This window comes from Poeciliopsis prolifica, unplaced genomic scaffold (genome assembly GCF_027474105.1).
Source record: "Poeciliopsis prolifica strain line A6 unplaced genomic scaffold, Auburn_PproV2 SCAFFOLD045, whole genome shotgun sequence".
In the NCBI taxonomy this organism is placed as follows: domain Eukaryota; kingdom Metazoa; phylum Chordata; class Actinopteri; order Cyprinodontiformes; family Poeciliidae; genus Poeciliopsis; species Poeciliopsis prolifica.
Window position 1 is genome coordinate 3,884,230 of NW_026562420.1, and position 17,516 is coordinate 3,901,745.

General features: G+C 38.7%; 1 protein-coding gene across 5 annotated transcripts in view; it reads left to right on the forward strand.

Annotated features, from left to right (window-relative positions):
• Positions 1-16,699, forward strand: part of lrch4 (leucine-rich repeats and calponin homology (CH) domain containing 4) — a 57,880-nt gene extending 41,181 nt beyond the window's left edge. For 2 of the 5 annotated variants that reach the window (XM_055056493.1, XM_055056497.1), the window contains exons 10-18: positions 2,385-2,516; positions 2,773-2,841; positions 3,022-3,076; positions 3,156-3,219; positions 5,399-5,500; positions 5,586-5,683; positions 6,558-6,695; positions 6,792-6,869; positions 7,154-11,721. In XM_055056493.1, coding sequence (XP_054912468.1) covers positions 2,385-2,516; positions 2,773-2,841; positions 3,022-3,076; positions 3,156-3,219; positions 5,399-5,500; positions 5,586-5,683; positions 6,558-6,695; positions 6,792-6,869; positions 7,154-7,378 — 961 coding nt within the window. In that variant the 3' untranslated portion in view covers positions 7,379-11,721. Of the gene's footprint in view, positions 1-2,384; positions 2,517-2,772; positions 2,842-3,021; positions 3,077-3,155; positions 3,220-5,398; positions 5,501-5,585; positions 5,684-6,557; positions 6,696-6,791; positions 6,870-7,153; positions 11,722-14,043 lie in introns of those variants that run through there. The other 3 variants (XR_008607840.1, XM_055056495.1, XM_055056496.1) reach the window with 3 other exon arrangements.
• The last annotated feature ends 817 nt before the right edge of the window (positions 16,700-17,516 follow it).

The window sequence follows — 17,516 nt, forward strand, 5'->3', positions numbered from 1 at the left end:
TTTAGATTGTGGGGAAGAATCAGTTGATGATATGTCCTCTCTGGGCTTTCTTAGCTTCATGTAGGTTAATTCTGTGCAATTCTTTATTTGCCTTTCTGGGATTTCTGGAACTGTAAGATTTAAACAGAAGTTAATATTTCATACTGAGGCCTAAAGAAGTCCTACATTGTAATCCTGTGTTTTAAATGTTAAATTGTCACTTTGCTGTCTGGGTCAAAGGTTCCAGAATTAGCTTTTAATAAGACAATGTCTTCTACTCGGCAGTGTATAATATTTACCATTCCCACATTTCAACTTTGGCTGCTAACAGAACCTAGTGTCAGCATATTGACTTACCCTGGACGGACTGCAGAAGGTGAAGCATACAGAAATACAGTGGCCTGCAGATTCAATTCTGCAGTGAGCAGAATTGTGTAGTCTGTATTTAGTTTGGTGTTTTGGACCCTTGACATGAAAAGATCTTAATATTTCTGTCCAGGCTTCCTGCTGTGAGGGTTTACTTGTCATTTTTAGGAGGCTGTATGAAGGAGCAGACAGTTACTGTAAAGTTGGACTTTTCAACATATGGAGTTGACATTTTGAACTATCTGTAATTGTAAGCAGCAGCCTCTATATACATCCCCAAAGGAAAAGTAGGCCTTTACAAAAACTAGACATTTCCAGAGATGGCATATCCCAGAACAGGGAGGTTGATGATTCATTTGCTGTGATACATTCAGCTTTCCTGTAATCTGCTGGAAGTGTTATTTTATCTCACTTTCTTGTAACCAGAGTAAACTGCAGACATATCAGGACATGTAGAACACAGAATATATGATCACTGCTCAGTCAGCTGATCAAACTGAAAACTGGTTGATTTCTCTGTTAGTTTTTATTAATGTTCAATGTCTTCTTCAGAAATAAACAAAAATGAAGTGGAGTCAGATTTTAGCAATTGTAGGATTTCTCTTTTGCAAAAAACCAAAAACTACCATATTTCTCCTGCTAACGCTAGACTTGTTTATTTTGGTTGTATTTACCCATAATGCTCTGTGCTATAGTCCTCTTCCTGCTTTTAAACTGGTCTCGAGGCTACATTTGAACCACCACACCTGACTGCTTCAACAATTAACCCTGAAGTAATTATAAATCTAGTCCACTGAGATAACTGTGGAGTCTTTAGGATGCTAAAGCGTTTGCTCATTGGTTTTGTTGCCGGGAGAGGCGCAGGTTTCCGTTGGCTAACAGAGACATAAAGTGGCTGTAGTTCTATTGTGTTTTGATATCCTGATTTGCCATCTGTCAGAGGTATAAAATCTCTTCCTTCAGTTGTATTGATGCTCAGTCTCCCCACAAACCTGCTGGCACCTCATGAATATGTGACACACAACCAGGCTTTTAGTGTTCTAAAAATTTGTTATGAACTGGCCACAGAGCTTCCAACAGTCGGACTCTGTCACCAGGGAGGACAAGCCATGCATCCTGCAGCGTGAACTAACGGATGTTCCACATTTTGGCCTCCAACACTTCCTCTGGGATTTCTAAAAATACGATACTGGAGTCTGAAACAGAGGATCTAAGCATTTCTGAGCTATCTAACTGTGAAACAAGACTAGAGTTTTTGAAGGAAAAACAGCAAGACTTGCTGGTTTCTGATATCATCACAACTAATAACACTTTATTTGATGGGGTGTGCATAAAACTGACATGACACTGTTGTAAACATGACATAACACCTGCCATGAAGATGGAGTTTTCATTCATGTTTAGAACTGTTGTCATGAAGTGTTGTTCAGTAAATAATGACACTTTTAATGCAAGTTTTAATGCAACTTTGCATTAAGTGTCAGATTAAAGCATATCCATCTGTTACAAAGGCATAGTCAAAGTATAAACAAAAATTTAACTGGGAATTGGCTAAAAAAAAAGTTAAAATCCAATTTTTTTGACATGTTCCCTCCAGTCTGAGTTGTTAAAAACCAGAATGGTGGGGTGCTGTGAGGTTAAGGGGTTAAACACAACTCACATAATATGGAGGTCTTAGTCCTCAATGCAGATGTTGCAGGTTCAATTCCTGGCCTGATGATCGCATGTCTTCCACTCATTACCCACTTTCCTGTCAATTCACTATCAAATAAAGACCACTATAGCCAATAAAACCTTGAAAAAAACATAACATAATTTTCCTTCCACAATTTAATTATACACCTCTACATCAATGAACTGTGAAAAGAGCTACAATTAAATGGACTGATTCATTTTAAAAGCAGGTGGAAATGATAGCTGATGTTCGATAGTTCTAAAAATTCAACTTCAAACGTTTTAATTAAAAAGGAAAATGTGAGTGCTCTGACTGCCATTATTCTGTTAGTTAACCTGTGTTAAACCAACGCCTTGTCTCTCAGGATGGAAGGGAACTGCTCCTTTTCGTCCACTGTGCCCCCCTCCAGTCCCACCCTGGAGGAGAGGAGAAGGCCTGGAACCCTATTCATTTGGCAGGAGCGGGAGCGGCTCCAGCAGCAGAGGGAGAAGGCCAGGTAATTTCCCTGTGCTTCATTAATAATGGAGAAACCTGGACTCAGCAATTTTTGAGGGGTTTCTTTTGTCAACATGAATTTTGTATTGAGGAAAAGTTCTAACAAAAGAAGAAATGAGGTCAATGAATGTGTGAACATGTCCCGTCCGTATCGGTGCGTTTCCTTCAGTCAGTAGTGCAGTTGTAGCTGCACTCTCTTTGTCTCTCCCGCTCATATTCTTCTGAGCACACTCAATTCCAACCTCTTTATTTTGCAGTTTCCTGAAGTCATCTGCTAAACCCGGAAGTCATGTGGCCTCTACACCACAGACAGGAAGTAGCTCATGGTGGGTTGTTCTGAGCAGAGCAGCAGCAGTGACCCACATCTTTTAGTTCTTCCACTTGTACTCCACTCCCCTCCAGTTATGTAGTTCCTGAGCTCTTGTCAAAATAAGACAGTAGAAAGCATGAGGGTGTGGGAAAAACATTTCCACTGTGAATTAATCACGGTATATGTCTACCTCTAGTGGTGGCTCACCAGAAAATGGAAGTGCCCTCTCTGGCCTGCGTCAGCGATGTGCAGTGAGTCCCATCTCTTTAGTAAAAAGAGTAGAAGTTTGCTCTGCTGCTACTGAAGCGTTTGTTTGTTTGTTTGTTTCAGAGTGCTGACCAGATGAGCACCGGATCTCCATCAGTTCTTCTGCATCACTCCAGCAGCAGAACAGGTATAGCACACTCACCTGAACCACCTCAACATGAACCTGAGCAGTGCTCACAATGCAAATATTTCAGCTGGAGTAATCAGAGTGTTTTATAACCTCAGTGGGAACAGGACCAATACAGTAGAAGTGTTACCTTTAGCTCTACCCACTGATGGGAAAAATTCACGTTGCCACATATTTACCTCAGCATTCTAAGGACCTTGTAGCTCTATATAGGAATTTTCAACAATGTTTTCTTCATCTTCATGTAAAACAGGAAATAGTGTCAGATGTTTTTGAAACCATAAGGATATCATTATATTATCAGCCATTAATGACTGGGTAGCAGAAATTGGACTTGGTGAAGCTACAACATGTTTATTTTTTGTACAGTTTTAGCTTAATTACTGTTCTGAGTTTTGTTCTGTCAGTAAATGGTCGTTTATACTCCAGTTAATGATTAATCGTTTGCTAAACTAGTTGATGGTTATTTCAGTTTAATTAATCATGATTAATCCAGTTAATCATTTCATCCCTAACCTAGTTCTAGTTTCTTCATCACTTTATATTGAGGATTTTAATATTAATATAAATTCCAGGGATTTTAAAAGTAATAAGACCAGGGGATTTTGTGCCATTTGCACCCTGGCCTTTTATTAACTTAGAGGTAGTAAAACACTTCTAATCTCTTAGTTTACATAAATTGTATGTTAAAGCTGGGTCATCAACAAATCTGCTCTTATTAAAGCTGCAGTATAGAACTTTTATAAAAAAAATGTTTTTTTTTTTTTACATGTTAAAACTGTTGACATTTTGTTACAATATATATTGTGAGACAGATTATCTGTGAAAATCGCCATCTCCTGCTGAAGCTGGAAATTCATCACTCCCAACCAAACACTACCAATCAGAGCCAGGAGGAGGCTCTGAGTCCTGGCTGTCAAACAGGACCACCATTAGGACATGATGTTGATTTTTTTTTTTTTTTTTTCCGACATAATGCGACTTGTATCTGATATTTTCATGACAGTCTGAACAACATAAGTCGGATTCTTGAATGCAACCCAGGCTACTTGAGGATTTGATGCTTATCCGATTCATATGTGACCTAGCGTCCAGGCCGCAGTCATCCGACCTGAATGTCACTGATACTCAACAAATGTCATTATTCTGGGTCCCAATATGTGCAAGCGGGAAGAAAAACAACAACCATGAAGGACTAATGAGGATTAAGTTGTTAATATGCTGGCTCTGGTTGGACAACAACTTCAAAAGTGTAAACTATGCTCCACTGTGAGCATCCATGTTTACTTTCGCAAACACTGAGCACTACTTTTTACAGCGGTTGGCAAAACGCTGATGTTTTTGCGTTCTCTACTGCACATGCAGAACACTTTCAGGTCATTTGCCCTTTTACACTGGCAACACATACAGGTTGCATATATTTGGAAGTGTGAACGACCATGGCAAAAAGTCTGATTTGAATTGGGTCACTTACTATTGAAGGAAAACAGTTTATGCACTCTCATCGGTGGCTATGCTTATTTAAAAATATTTCTCTACTTAAGTTGTCAGAGAATAAAATTGACCTAATATCAATCTTTAGATAACACATCATACAGTGCAGAGAAATAATTTTGTGATTCTGATTATAAGCAATTTTTATTTTCTTTCCCAACATTGTACTAACATATGCGTAGTTGTGCACAACATCAATTGGCATTAACTAAACAATGAGGGACTCCCACAATCAGAACAACTGGAGATTGATGATCTTAAGCCATACATCTTCCTGATTTTTATATATAAACCCATACCTACCTTAATTTTATTAATGTTTAACTCTTTTGCTGTACTAAAAGTTATTGACACACCAAATATATTTCTCATATTAATCTTTAAAATGACCTCTGCATCATTTCCTTTTAAAATATTCAAAATAGACGAACAATAAAATAAAACTAAACAACCCCATCAGAGACGATCAGAGTTCAGCAGTGCTGCAGGCAGTTCCCAAAGCATCAGTCAGTAAAACAGAGTGAAGAACACCAGACACACAGGATGTCTTTAAATGGCATAAGAGCTATTACTTCAGTCTGATGGCTTCCTCATGCAATCTGAGGGGTTAGCATTTCTAGAGCTGCTAGTAGAGAGCAGTAGCTGTCCAACACATTTGGAACAATGACCTATGTGTTTGAATCAGATGAACTGTCCTCTCCGAAGACCTCCTCTCCTCCTGGCCAGGCTCAGAAACCCAACAGTTTCCTGTTTCGCACGTCTTCTCGGAGCAACGTCAAACCTACAGGTAAACACACACACACACACACAGCCTCCTCAGCTCTGCTCCTTCTATAGCCCCATTAAACTCCTTTGGCTTTGCTTCTGGTTAGGGACCATACTTACTCTGGGAGAGTCTGGCAGGAGTGAATCTCGTACCACTCTGCGTTCACCAAAGGAGGAAAGAAAAGACCTCACACAACTACGCAAGGTAAGCCCTGCCAGCACCACTTCCACTCCTTTGTCATTTCTTCTTCTCAATATGGTGGATTACTGAAGATGTCTATTACTATCTATATATATGCTTACATATATATATATATATATATATATATATATATATATATATATATATATATATATATATATATATATATATATATGTATACATATGTATATATGTATGGATGTTTGTAACTTGGCGTGGGTCGCCGTTCACACAAACTGAACGATCTGGAAGATAATGATATTGGTGATGGCTGGTGACAAGCTTTACCCAGAATACACTTGGAGACAATATGGACGATCCACTTGTAATTTTGTGTGTCATAAAGTTAAATGTAAGAGTGAAAATATAGGCAGTCATGTAAGCACAACATTTTATTCAATATTTTACACCCACTATGTAACTAAAATCAGTCGGTCTTGTAAAGTTTTTAGCAACCATGAGTCCACAATGACTGGAGCAGCCTACCATCTAATTTAATGGGTACCGTTCTATATAATCCGACACACACCATACTCAACAGGACAGGGCACACCGTCTCCAATTGTCATCAGACGTGATAAAGGCTTTCCACCCTGAAGTCATATTCTGCTCCCATCTGGGCTCTCTCTATGCGTTGACTGGGGGCTTGCCACCCCGCAGCACTCCCTGGAACCACACATGTGCAGATGTGCCGTGCGGGTGTGTCAGTCAGCCTCTCTCACCCCAGAGCAGGAGGAGTTCAGAGATTTCCTTGGTTTCTTGTGTCCATATTGACTGATGGCTTCTCTCTGATTTATCGGTGCATTTGTTAGCTGACCTCCTCTTAGAAATCCTTGTTGCACATAAACATGGAGCCTAACTGTGTCCTGGCCCTCAGACCTTAGAGTCTCGACTGAAGACCAGTCTGCCAGAAGACCTAGGTGAGGCTCTATCCAACGGAACCGTCCTCTGCCAGCTGGTCAATCAGATCCGGCCTCGCTCCGTGTCAATCATCCACATCCCCTCCCCTGCAGTGGTGAGTGCTGATCAGCCCATTCCTCTGCCTTCTTCCTCTTAAACTCCACTGGAAGGGCTTAGAAAGGTGACATCAAATGTTGTGTTTCCTCTCCAGCCCAAACTGAGTTCAGCTAAATCGCGACTGAACGTTGAAAACTTCATCACTGCTTGCCGCAAGCTGGGAGTCCCTGAGGTAAGGAGCTGTTCTGTTTTGGGATCAGTGTTTACCTTCCTGAATCAATCAAAGGAGAGGAGAGGTTCATGTGCTGACAGCATCTGTCGCGTGTCTGTGTCTGAGTTTGTGTGTATCCTCAGGTGTGGACTGACTTTATGTTCTCATCAGTCCTCACCTGACTGCTGCTTCATTACTGTTTCCTGATGTTCTAACCATGTTTCTCCCTCTGTGTGTGTGTGCGTGTGTGTGTGTGTGTGTGTGTGCGTGTGCGTGTGTGTGCGTGTGTGTGTGTGTGTGTCCAGGCTGAAATGTGTGTGTGCTCTGATGTGCTTCTGTGTAAGCTGCCCAGTGTTCTGCGCTGTGTGACGGGCTTGCTGGCTGTGGAGGAGGAGCGCCCCACCTACCACTGGGCCCCTGCATCTTCAACTTCTTCCTCCTCTTCCTCGCTGCTGTCGCCAGATTTCCTATTGTTTTACTGCTGTGTCATGGCGCTCCTCTACGCCGCCTACTGCTGTCTGCTCACCTAGTGCAGCACCTCAGAACCCTGTAGCTGTCTCTGGAGCCATGTGAGCACTGTGTGTGTCAAATACACACCATGACTGTAGAGCAGAGGTCCTCAACTGCTCTGGCTGATCCGGCTGGAGCCATGAAGAACACTGACTGGCAGGATGGATGGGGAGACAGAACCAGATGGAGCTGTGGTTCTGGAAAGCACGGCATGCTGAGAAAAGCTGCAAGGTGTGTCTGAAACAGAGCTTGTTTGTAGCAGAAAGAGAGGCTGGAACAGAGAAACCAGGAAATCCTGAGTGTTGTTTAGTAGATCTATCTGAACTGATATAATCTGAGTAGGTAGATGTACATGTGCTCTGTGTTCAGGGTGGTTCTTTAACCGCTTCAGCTCCAGTTGGACGCTTGATTAGAGGCAGTTCACTCTCTGATAGGTTTATTTTCCAGACTAAAGGCTGTATGAATGCTAAACATGCTGCAAAACCAGCAGGTTCAATATTACATTTTTCCTCTAACAGAGAGACAGAATGATGCGGGTCAGTTTGTTGGAGCTCTGGTGGAAATTTGTAAAAGCATCAGGATAAATGGATCTTTTATTGCAGTAGTATAAAATGACATTCTGGAGAAATCCAACTTTTATTTTGAAGACATTTATCCATTTAGTTGTTACCGTAACAGCAACAAACCAATCTTTAGTTTCACTGGTGTTAACATTTCCTGCCAGTCTTCTCCAGTAACCTTTAACAGAGTATAGTTCTACAGACAGAGGGATGATTTCAGCTCTCTGATCATTTCTCTCTCTGCTTCAGAGACTGAATTAATGCACTCAATATAGGGTTGATTTTTCTACATTTGTATGTGTGAGCTTATGCTGCTGCAATAAAAGATGTATCAATTTGTAAGCGTGTGACACATCACGCCCAATTCATTTGTTGAGTTCTTCTAGATTATTCTGATTCTACCAGCAGTTTTAGGCTAAAGAAGTCCCAGTTTTCCATTTGATTTGTTTTCATTTTCTCATGCAGAGAAAAAGCAGACATTGTATTTATGACTTACAGGTACATTTTCTTGTTGATAGATTTAAAAGTTTTTGAAAATGGTAATGTTGCTAAAGGGTCCAGCCTTTTTATGAAACAAATATGCAATATTAGAGTATTTATGTTATTCTCGTAGATCATAATTAATTGGCATTCTGCATCATAATATATGTGCATGAAGGTCATGATGTTTAGAGATGTTTATCCAGTAGAGGTCTTAGTCAGATTAATATGTAGAGCTACAGCTCTACAACAATAACATCTACTGTGATTTTCATCTCACAGTTCCAAACCATATTATGCTGATTAATGCAGCTTCAAGTTGCAAAAAAACTACAATTTGAGCCATGCATCTCCAGGTGTTTCAGGTTTTCACTTGCCTTGTCTCACCTTTGTGATCTGGTCACTCTGTGGTTGTGGAAGTCAGCTGAACTCTTGTACCTCCAGAGGAGCTTGAGCATTTCTTCCTCAGTTTCTTGAACTGTGAATGTGATTTTTAGCCCTAAGAAAAATGCAAGTTCAATGTTGGATGTGAAGTGTTGGTGTGCACACTGAATGTGCTCAACACTGAGATTAGTTTTATGCATGCTGTTTAACATGGGAGCAGCAGAGGGCTCTGTTGCTCCTTCAGCTCTCCCTAGGCGGTACAGAGCCTTCCAGGAAGTCGAGTGTGTGTGAAGCCGTTGTTGTTGGCACGGGTCTTTTTGACCTGCGGACTTGTATAAATGTAAACGGCTTATTAAATTATTGTGTTTATTTATATTTATTATGTTCTACTTTGGTTTGTCTGGAAGCAGCAGAAGTTTTCTGAGGAAATTAGTTTAGAAATTCAAAATTGCAACAGATTAATATTTAAATATTATCAGTTAAGCTAACAATGGAGCTTTGGTTTTCTCTTGGCTCCACATCTACCAAACTGCTAGACAGCTTCTGTAGCTTCCAGCACACAGTCATCTATATGGTGTCTTAGCTCATATAGAAGGTCAGGGCCTGCAGATAAACTCACATTAGAACTCATTTACATGTGGAGCTTAAAGGCAACATTTACTGCAGGATTGTAGGAGATTTGGTCAGAACTGCAACAAATTTAATGTCTGAACAGAAAAGTAAAAATAATATGAATATTAATTCATTCTTAAAATACATTCTCTGATCATTAGCTACAGTTTGTATTGATTACCAGTTTACTGTGGAGAGATTGTGAAAAGTCAGTATCTCTCACCTGCTGTAGATGAATGGTGAAAGGTAGTCTAGGTTTAGATCGCTGCTCCATGCTTCAATCACCTCCACTGGGGTTAGTGATATGTTCTCTTCTGCAGTTAAGATGCTCCTCATAACAACAACTTCTCTTTATAGTTGAGAAAATAAAGTCATAAGCAAATGATGAAAAAACAAATTAACCAAAAAAACTGTGGGGCAGTCTGAGGTTCTTCCACAGCCTCACCACCAAATGTTGTTGCAGAGCATTAACCTGAAAGTGAGAAGATGTTTTTTTTTTGCCATTTACTGGTAGTTTCAACTTAAGTTGCTCACATATAGTTGTTTTGTTAAATTTTAGGCAAGATTGGGGGTGATCGGTGATAAATAATGACAACACGCTGTTCTGCTAAAATAAATGTGTCCTTTTATTCTGCCACAGATTACAGCAAACTCATTCACACAACAAACAATACATAATGCTTAAATTCTTTTAATCCGCTCTTACCGTGACAGTGAACTGGAGAGCCGACAGTCCGGGCAGAGGTATAGCATCACGTAATTGGGCGTCCGTACGTAACCCACAGCAGACTCTCCTGAACAAAGGGACTTTTCTGCCTTAATACTCACTACCAAAACGATCTAGAATGAAAGAAGGAAATGGCCATGTCCCCTCTCCCAGACCGGTTAGCCAATCAGAATGCTACTTCCCTGCCCACAACTCGACCCATTGTTGTCCATGAGCTCCAGAGGTGACAACCATCGACTCAGTAACAAGTTCCACTTGGCCTCCTGTTGTCCATGGCTGGACACCCCGTTGTCCATGGGTTCCAGAGGTGATGACCAGGAGCTCAGAGCGTGATCAATTAGCATACAGTAACCAGTTCCTTTAAAATGTGTTAAAAATGTATAAAATGAGCATGAAACATACAATTTATCAAAGAACATACAAAATTCTTAAATCAATAGTGTACATGGGTATCCAAACATTTTGACATATTCGCCAAAACCAAGCAATCAAGACCAGCAAAAATGTTTCTATGTATTAAAAATTAAAACTTTTTTTCTGTCTTGTCAAAGATAAATCACTAATTAAGAATGAGAACGGTTTAGTTTTTCTCCTTTTTTAAAAGAGGTCTGAAATATCCCACATTTTGATTTTGTTTTTTATACCATTTTCCTGGATAAAAGAAAAATGCCTAATATCCTACCAGCAACAAGTGCAGATAGGATATTTAAAAGCATAGTACAAGGAACAGACACTCCTGGAGTACACCCTCTGTTGGAGAACATGGCAACATTGTTTGGATGTTAATCCCCCTGAAGTTCAAATCTTTTTTGGGAAAGCTGGAAGTGTGTCAACAACCCAACCTCAAAATCTAATCCAACATTGGATAATCACAACTGCCACATGTCTAAAACCTTGTTCAGTTACGGAAATCTATTTGTATCACTTTAACTGTACTGTACAGTCCTCTGCTATAGTTAGAGAAACTGTTACACAGGTTGATAAAGGTACTTAGCCTTGTGCCTGAGCTCAACCACTTCAAGAGCTCCGTCTGGAACACAAGCATTCCAGACTTCCAAAGTAGCGTAGTGTTTTTTTTTTTTTTCGTTTTTTTTTTACTTGAAGCGACATCTATAAGGTTGATTTTAGAATTGGTTCCTCATTTTTTCAGCTACGTGGAGCAAACATTAAATCTTCCTGGAGTTTGAACCAAACATTAGAGAAGAAGAAAATTGAGACCTGGAGGAAACCCAAATGAATATTAGGAGACTGTTTCTATGCTCATCATCATTCTAATTTATAAAACAGTTTTACAATATTTAATTTTGAATGCTTATTGATTGATTAATGTGCATTTAAATAGGTTTAACAGTTATATGAAGTCACAACTTCCCTTCTGTTTTATTAATCTGCTGTTATGAGAATGATTTCAGTTCAAATGTATATTTTGAGTGAAACCTGGATTTGCAATAATTCCTTCACTGGCTTAGACCAAGATATATTTCTACATTTGTTAGTGAAATATTATGTTTTATATTTGCATAACACTCTTTTTAACTTTAAATGACTGTTTTCCTTTCTGCTGTAAAGAAGTGATTAAAACTGAAACTTTGACCCTGTGCTTTGTTTGTGTCAGCTTGCTGTTGTGCCTTTGCTTAATTAGCTATGAAGTTTGTGTCCTCGGGTATCTGCAGTCACCTCAGCGTCTCGCTCAGCTTCCGGTCACCTCCAGCTCCTTTTATTAGCTTTTCATTTATCTTCATCAATAGACTTATAGCATGCAAATAGCTGATGTAATGACCAGAAACACTTTGCATTAGAATTTGTTTTATTTTTCTCAGACTGACATCTCTAAAGCCAAACTAACAATGAAATAAATCAATGTGTATTTTTTCCCCTCGTTATTTACAGCTTGGTTTAGGACAGTAGAAATGTCTGTAAAGCTGTGTGCTGAGCTGGATGTGGGGGTGGCGGGACAGATATTCTGAAGTGAATCCTGTCTGTTCTGTGCTTCACCTCCTTTAAAAGCTCCTGTGTGCTCTCCAAACAGTAAGCTTCTCATCTCCACTTCCTCCTGGCCAGCGTTTGAGCAGGTGAGTGCGCTGAGCCAAGGTCACAGGAAAAGTTGAACATAGCTCTGAGGTTTGTACTGCTGCTGTCTCAACGTCGGTCTGTGTGCTTCACATATCATCGTGCGTGTGTGTGGGGGTGAGGGGAGGGGTATTTGTTAGTTAAGAAGCTAACAAATACCGATTCCAGGAACGCATGAAGTCTGATCATCTATGCAGTACACTAGTTTAGATGAAAGTTATGACCAAACTAACTTTGGTCAATGGACATATTTGATGGAACAAACATGTGCATTATATGATGACCCTCAAAGGTTACTATCAGAATATTTAGTCTGCAGCAAACAGAAAGTTCAGACTGATCAGATCCTCTTTTCTCCTTCAACTTAGTAAATCAATTGTTAGTGTTATTACACCATAACAATGGTTACAGATAACCATAATGACCATCCAATATGAATAGACGATTATCTTCAATAAAGACAAAAATGTAAAACTCAATAAATAAATACAAAAGTATAAATTTTCTGTGGGTGCCACTTTGCTATTATAGCTAGAGGTACTGAAAGAAAATGGTCATGGAGGGCTAGACCAGGCCATATACATACACACACATATATATTAATATATATATAAGAATGTACAAATTACAATATTAAAGTCGTATTTTAACTCTGTTTTTGAAAATGTTACTTTTTAATTATTTTATCATAATATGACCCTAATATGCAGTTGTAATATTTTTTCTACTGCACTGGTAACAATAGCAAAGTGGCAGGTGGGGAATAAAAATACTTGTACAGATGAGTGATATCCATAAAATTAGGTGAAATTTGCAATGGCAGTTGTTAAACTAGGGTAATGTTATGCAGATTTGGAGAAATGTGCAAAAAGACAAAAATAAGAAAACCTGTAACTACTGTAATTCTCACACTATAAACTACAACTTTTTCCACTTTGAAAAAAGCAATGCATGTTATTGATGCAGCACGTTGCTACATCCTGGATCAGCATGTGTCAGTCAAACCTGAGACAGGATGCCGGTCCTATCCAAATGTAGATTGTCCAGATCATGCTCATACTCAGATCCTGCGCCCAGCAGGTTCCTCAGAGGACCAGACTGTCCACCTTTATTGCAAACCCCATGTGATCTGAAGACATCACTGTTGTGCAATCACCCATCAACTTAGTGCTTAGATTCTGTTTTGCAGGTCTGAAAACACTTTTGACCTTTAATATGATTAATGGTTCTGAACAATTTGCTTTGACATTGGCTTATCCTGTACAGACAGCAGACACTCAGATGTTTTACATTTACTGAGAAAAACCTTCCTAACATCTGCCCTAATCCAATGATAACACTCATTTGTGCTCCTCCAATCAGAATCAGTGTTGCTGCTACAAAATATAGAGAAATTGCAGATGATGAGCTGTCCGTTGTGAGTTCAGAAGAAGCTATGGCGAAATGAGGACAGATCTCATGAGTGAGACGTGTCCTCATTAGCCTTCACCCATCACACTGGCTAACACAGAAAAATGAGTTAAAACGATTTAAATGTTTTCATTGTGCATTTTATGTATTTTACCAGAATAAATGAAATGCACCGTGACAGTCATGCTGAAGACTAAGGCCTCCTACACAGCCAATGGTTTGACAATGTGTCACAACAATTTTATTATTATTCAAATCTTATTTGTTATAAACATGTAAGAACAACAATGAAACGGACAAAAGCTAAACAACAGGTGCTGACATCACACATTTATTAAGAGCGGTGGGGTGGGAGGGCTATCAGAAGAACTCTGGCGCAAAATACAGAAGAAATGGCTGCCAGGTGATATATAGTTGAACGGAGTTGCTGACTCTGTTTCAGATGTTCAAGCTTCAGAAGAAACATGACATCTTCTACCCACTGCTCATGAGATGGAGGAGCAGCTCTCTTCCAATCAAATAATTGCAAGTAGTGTAACAAATATTATGACATTGGCCTGCTGCATTGTTATTGGTGTAGCCGGTAGGACAACCCCACTACAACCCAAAGGACTGAAGCCTGGGGCAAAACCAAAATGCCTGCTTTGAGAAAGAAACACTGTAATTATTGCTCCAGCCAGAAATTTTTGCTTTGTTTTTCCATGTATCTGAGTGAGTGCGTAGTTTCCCCCTCCCACCTGCCTGGCTGCTTGTTTCAGAGGGAAGTGGGAGTAAGATTCATTTAATGGCTTTTCATATCAAACCTGCATGTAATAAACACTCACATTTGAAAGTCTGCACGGATGGCTTTGGTATTAAGTATGTACCAGATTGAAATGACATGTTTTGATACAGATTGCCACAGAGTAAATTTTTTTTAACACATTAACTTCCCCATGCTCTTTGTATCTAAACCCCAGCAATATGCGTCAGGCTGCAGAGTAGTTCAATCAGAGGTATTTTCTAATTAAAATGAGTCCAGGAGCTAGATGCAGAATGATGCTCAGTCAACACATTTCCTTCCATATGCAAGATGGAAACTGGGATGCATTCACCTCACGCTCTTTACCTTGCTCTATCACATTGAAAGGGATTTAATTTATTTTCAGTTCAGCTTATTTAGCGTCAATTCACAAAAATTTCCAGAAAAAATTGTATCACTTCATATTAAGTTTTTGTAATGAACTCAGGTGATGCAGCAATGTATTATAACAAAATTTAACTTGGATAAAGACATCTTAATTCTGGGACTTAAAGAGTCATTTAGCAAGTCCAGCGTTCATTTCAAATGAAATAAAACATAAAAATCAGTTTAAAGTTTAGTACTTGTCGTGACCTCGGAAAAATCTGGCACTGATTTAAGTTTCAATTTCCAACAGTTCTTACAATAAATGATTGCAACATTTAAAATCATTACAGATAACCATAACAATGGCCACCTAATATAAAGTATGCTAGGAAATAAAACCCACTTGTACCATGTTCTGGATGTGAAGCCGTAGTTTTCTAGCAGTGTAGCTTAAGTGCTGTGACACTTGAGATGGATGAAATATTTGTGTTGGTCTAAGACTAATTTGCATCCTAAAAATTAACTGCTACAATTAAGAAATTGATAGCTTAACAAAAACCCACTTTTAAAAAACCTATTTAAAACCTGTTTAATTGTGTTTAAAATTATTAAAATTACATTAAATTATTAATTAAAATTTTTTTGGGGTGACTAGATTAATTATTTGGCCTATGCTCTTTGCTACAGAAATAATAATTTAGTTGCTGTTTAACATTTTATGCCACCTTGGTTTTCATAGAGCTGTTCTCATTGGCAGATGTGAAGATTTTAGTTGCTTCTGTCCTTGATTTTTTTTTTTTTTTTTTTTGCCTTTGTTAAAATATTCAAATTTTTTGTTGCATAGTAGCATCTCCCTGCAGGAGAAGCACATGATTTCATACAGAAATGGTAGGGAAAGGATAGTTTATATTGCCTGATGAAAATTGTAATGAATAATTTAGTTACAAATGAATTCAACTGAACAATTATACAGCTCATTTAATTAAAAAAAAAAATCAGTGAGAGCAATGATGCTCTAATAAACAAAATCTCAACCTGTGTGCAGGTTGGGATATTCTAAAATTATTCTGTTTTACTTTAAAACTTTTATTGCATGGGATGGATGGTAATTGGACAGATGTAAAAGTAATTCTCAACTGTTGTAGTGATACCATTACACAATATGCTCTATTCAGTTGCATGGATTCTAATTAGGCTCATTCTATATTCTGATGGAACTATGGTTTCACAGTGAGGACTGTCAACATTCAGAATAGAGACAAAGATTTTGCAGAGAAAACACAATTTGCTCTAATTCTGCTGCACATCTTTTACCTTAATAAATTTCATCTTTTGAAAATATATTTTTTTTATGAACAGAACAGAAAGCCCAGGAAAATTTATTTATTTTTTCTTCCCTCAGTAATCCAACTCCAAGGTTGCTCATGTTGCCAGCCATGTCAGTCAAATCTGATCAAACCCAGAGTCCCACAGAAGTAGACCAATGCAGAGTTTAACAGTTGGCTGTGCAGATTGATCTGTTAATAAATAATAATGTTTACTACACAGCTGATATTAATTAAATCATGAATTATTAATTTTGCTGAGAAGCAGGAATATCCAGTAATGTGGCTACTTTTCAATCCTCAGCAAATTCAGAAACCCACTGTATGTTTCTTACATGTCTACTATTGTATCCCCGGCAGGACTCCTTGTGTTCACCACAGCTCATCCTGGAGGATGAGGGTCTGAGCCGGCTGGCCCAGACTGTTCAGCTGCTGCTGGAACTGGCAGATGGCTCCTGCGGGGCCCCTAAGCAGGAAACATTGACTGCTGCTGGCTCTACTCAGAGCCAATAGCTGTGTCAGTAAACAGTGACATCATCCAACAGCCAGCAGCCTTAATAAGTTTCATCTTAAAACCTTTTTATACATTCCATTAACTTTATTGTCGGGGATAAATTCAACTGTAAACACATGATAAACCATGAAATAAATCTAAACAGATTAAAGCATGGCGTCTCATTTCATGTGGATCAGAGATAAGATTTCCATGTCTGTATTGTAATTTTGGGGGACAGAGTGTTTATGTAATTTAAAAACTAATCATCCTCATCACACATAATCAGAGCCCAAATCCAACAAGATTAGAATATTTTCATTCTAAACCTGTCATATTGTGCTCACAATATGACACGTTCAGAATACCAGGAGATTTTTAAATTAAGCTTAATAAGGCCAAACAGTTTTCATGTTGTGTTGATTTTGGTGATTTTTGTTTGGCTCAGATCTGATTGATTTGCTGTGTTTGAAGCTCAATAACCGGCTCAAAAGTTTAACGCCTGATCAAACATTTCAGAACAGTGAGTTTGAGTTGGAGGAGTCACAAGCTTGGTGCAGTGAATGCATGAATGTGGCAGATCCTGATCTGTTCATTTACATTGATACAATTCTGTAATGGTCACACTAAGCTCAGCAAACAATGCTTAGGCATATTTCCAATAACAACAACAAAAAAATGCAAACTAACTTTTTTTAAACAGAACATAAAAAAACATTTTACCTGTGAGAAAACCTAGAGCTTTCCAGAAGTAAATGCTCTGATTGGTTTCTTTTAAAGGGGCAGTACTATGTATTTTCCATGCACATTGGAAATGTCCCTGGCACTATGACGTAATATGTTAACTTATTTGATATTTGTAGAACTTTTGTATGACTTGAAAGAGATATTAGTTTGTAATTTAATGCCTTGAAATTGGGTCTCTTGTCTCTTTAAAATCTCTGAAACTTTACCTTCAGGAATTCACAACATGGCTCCTTTATTAACCC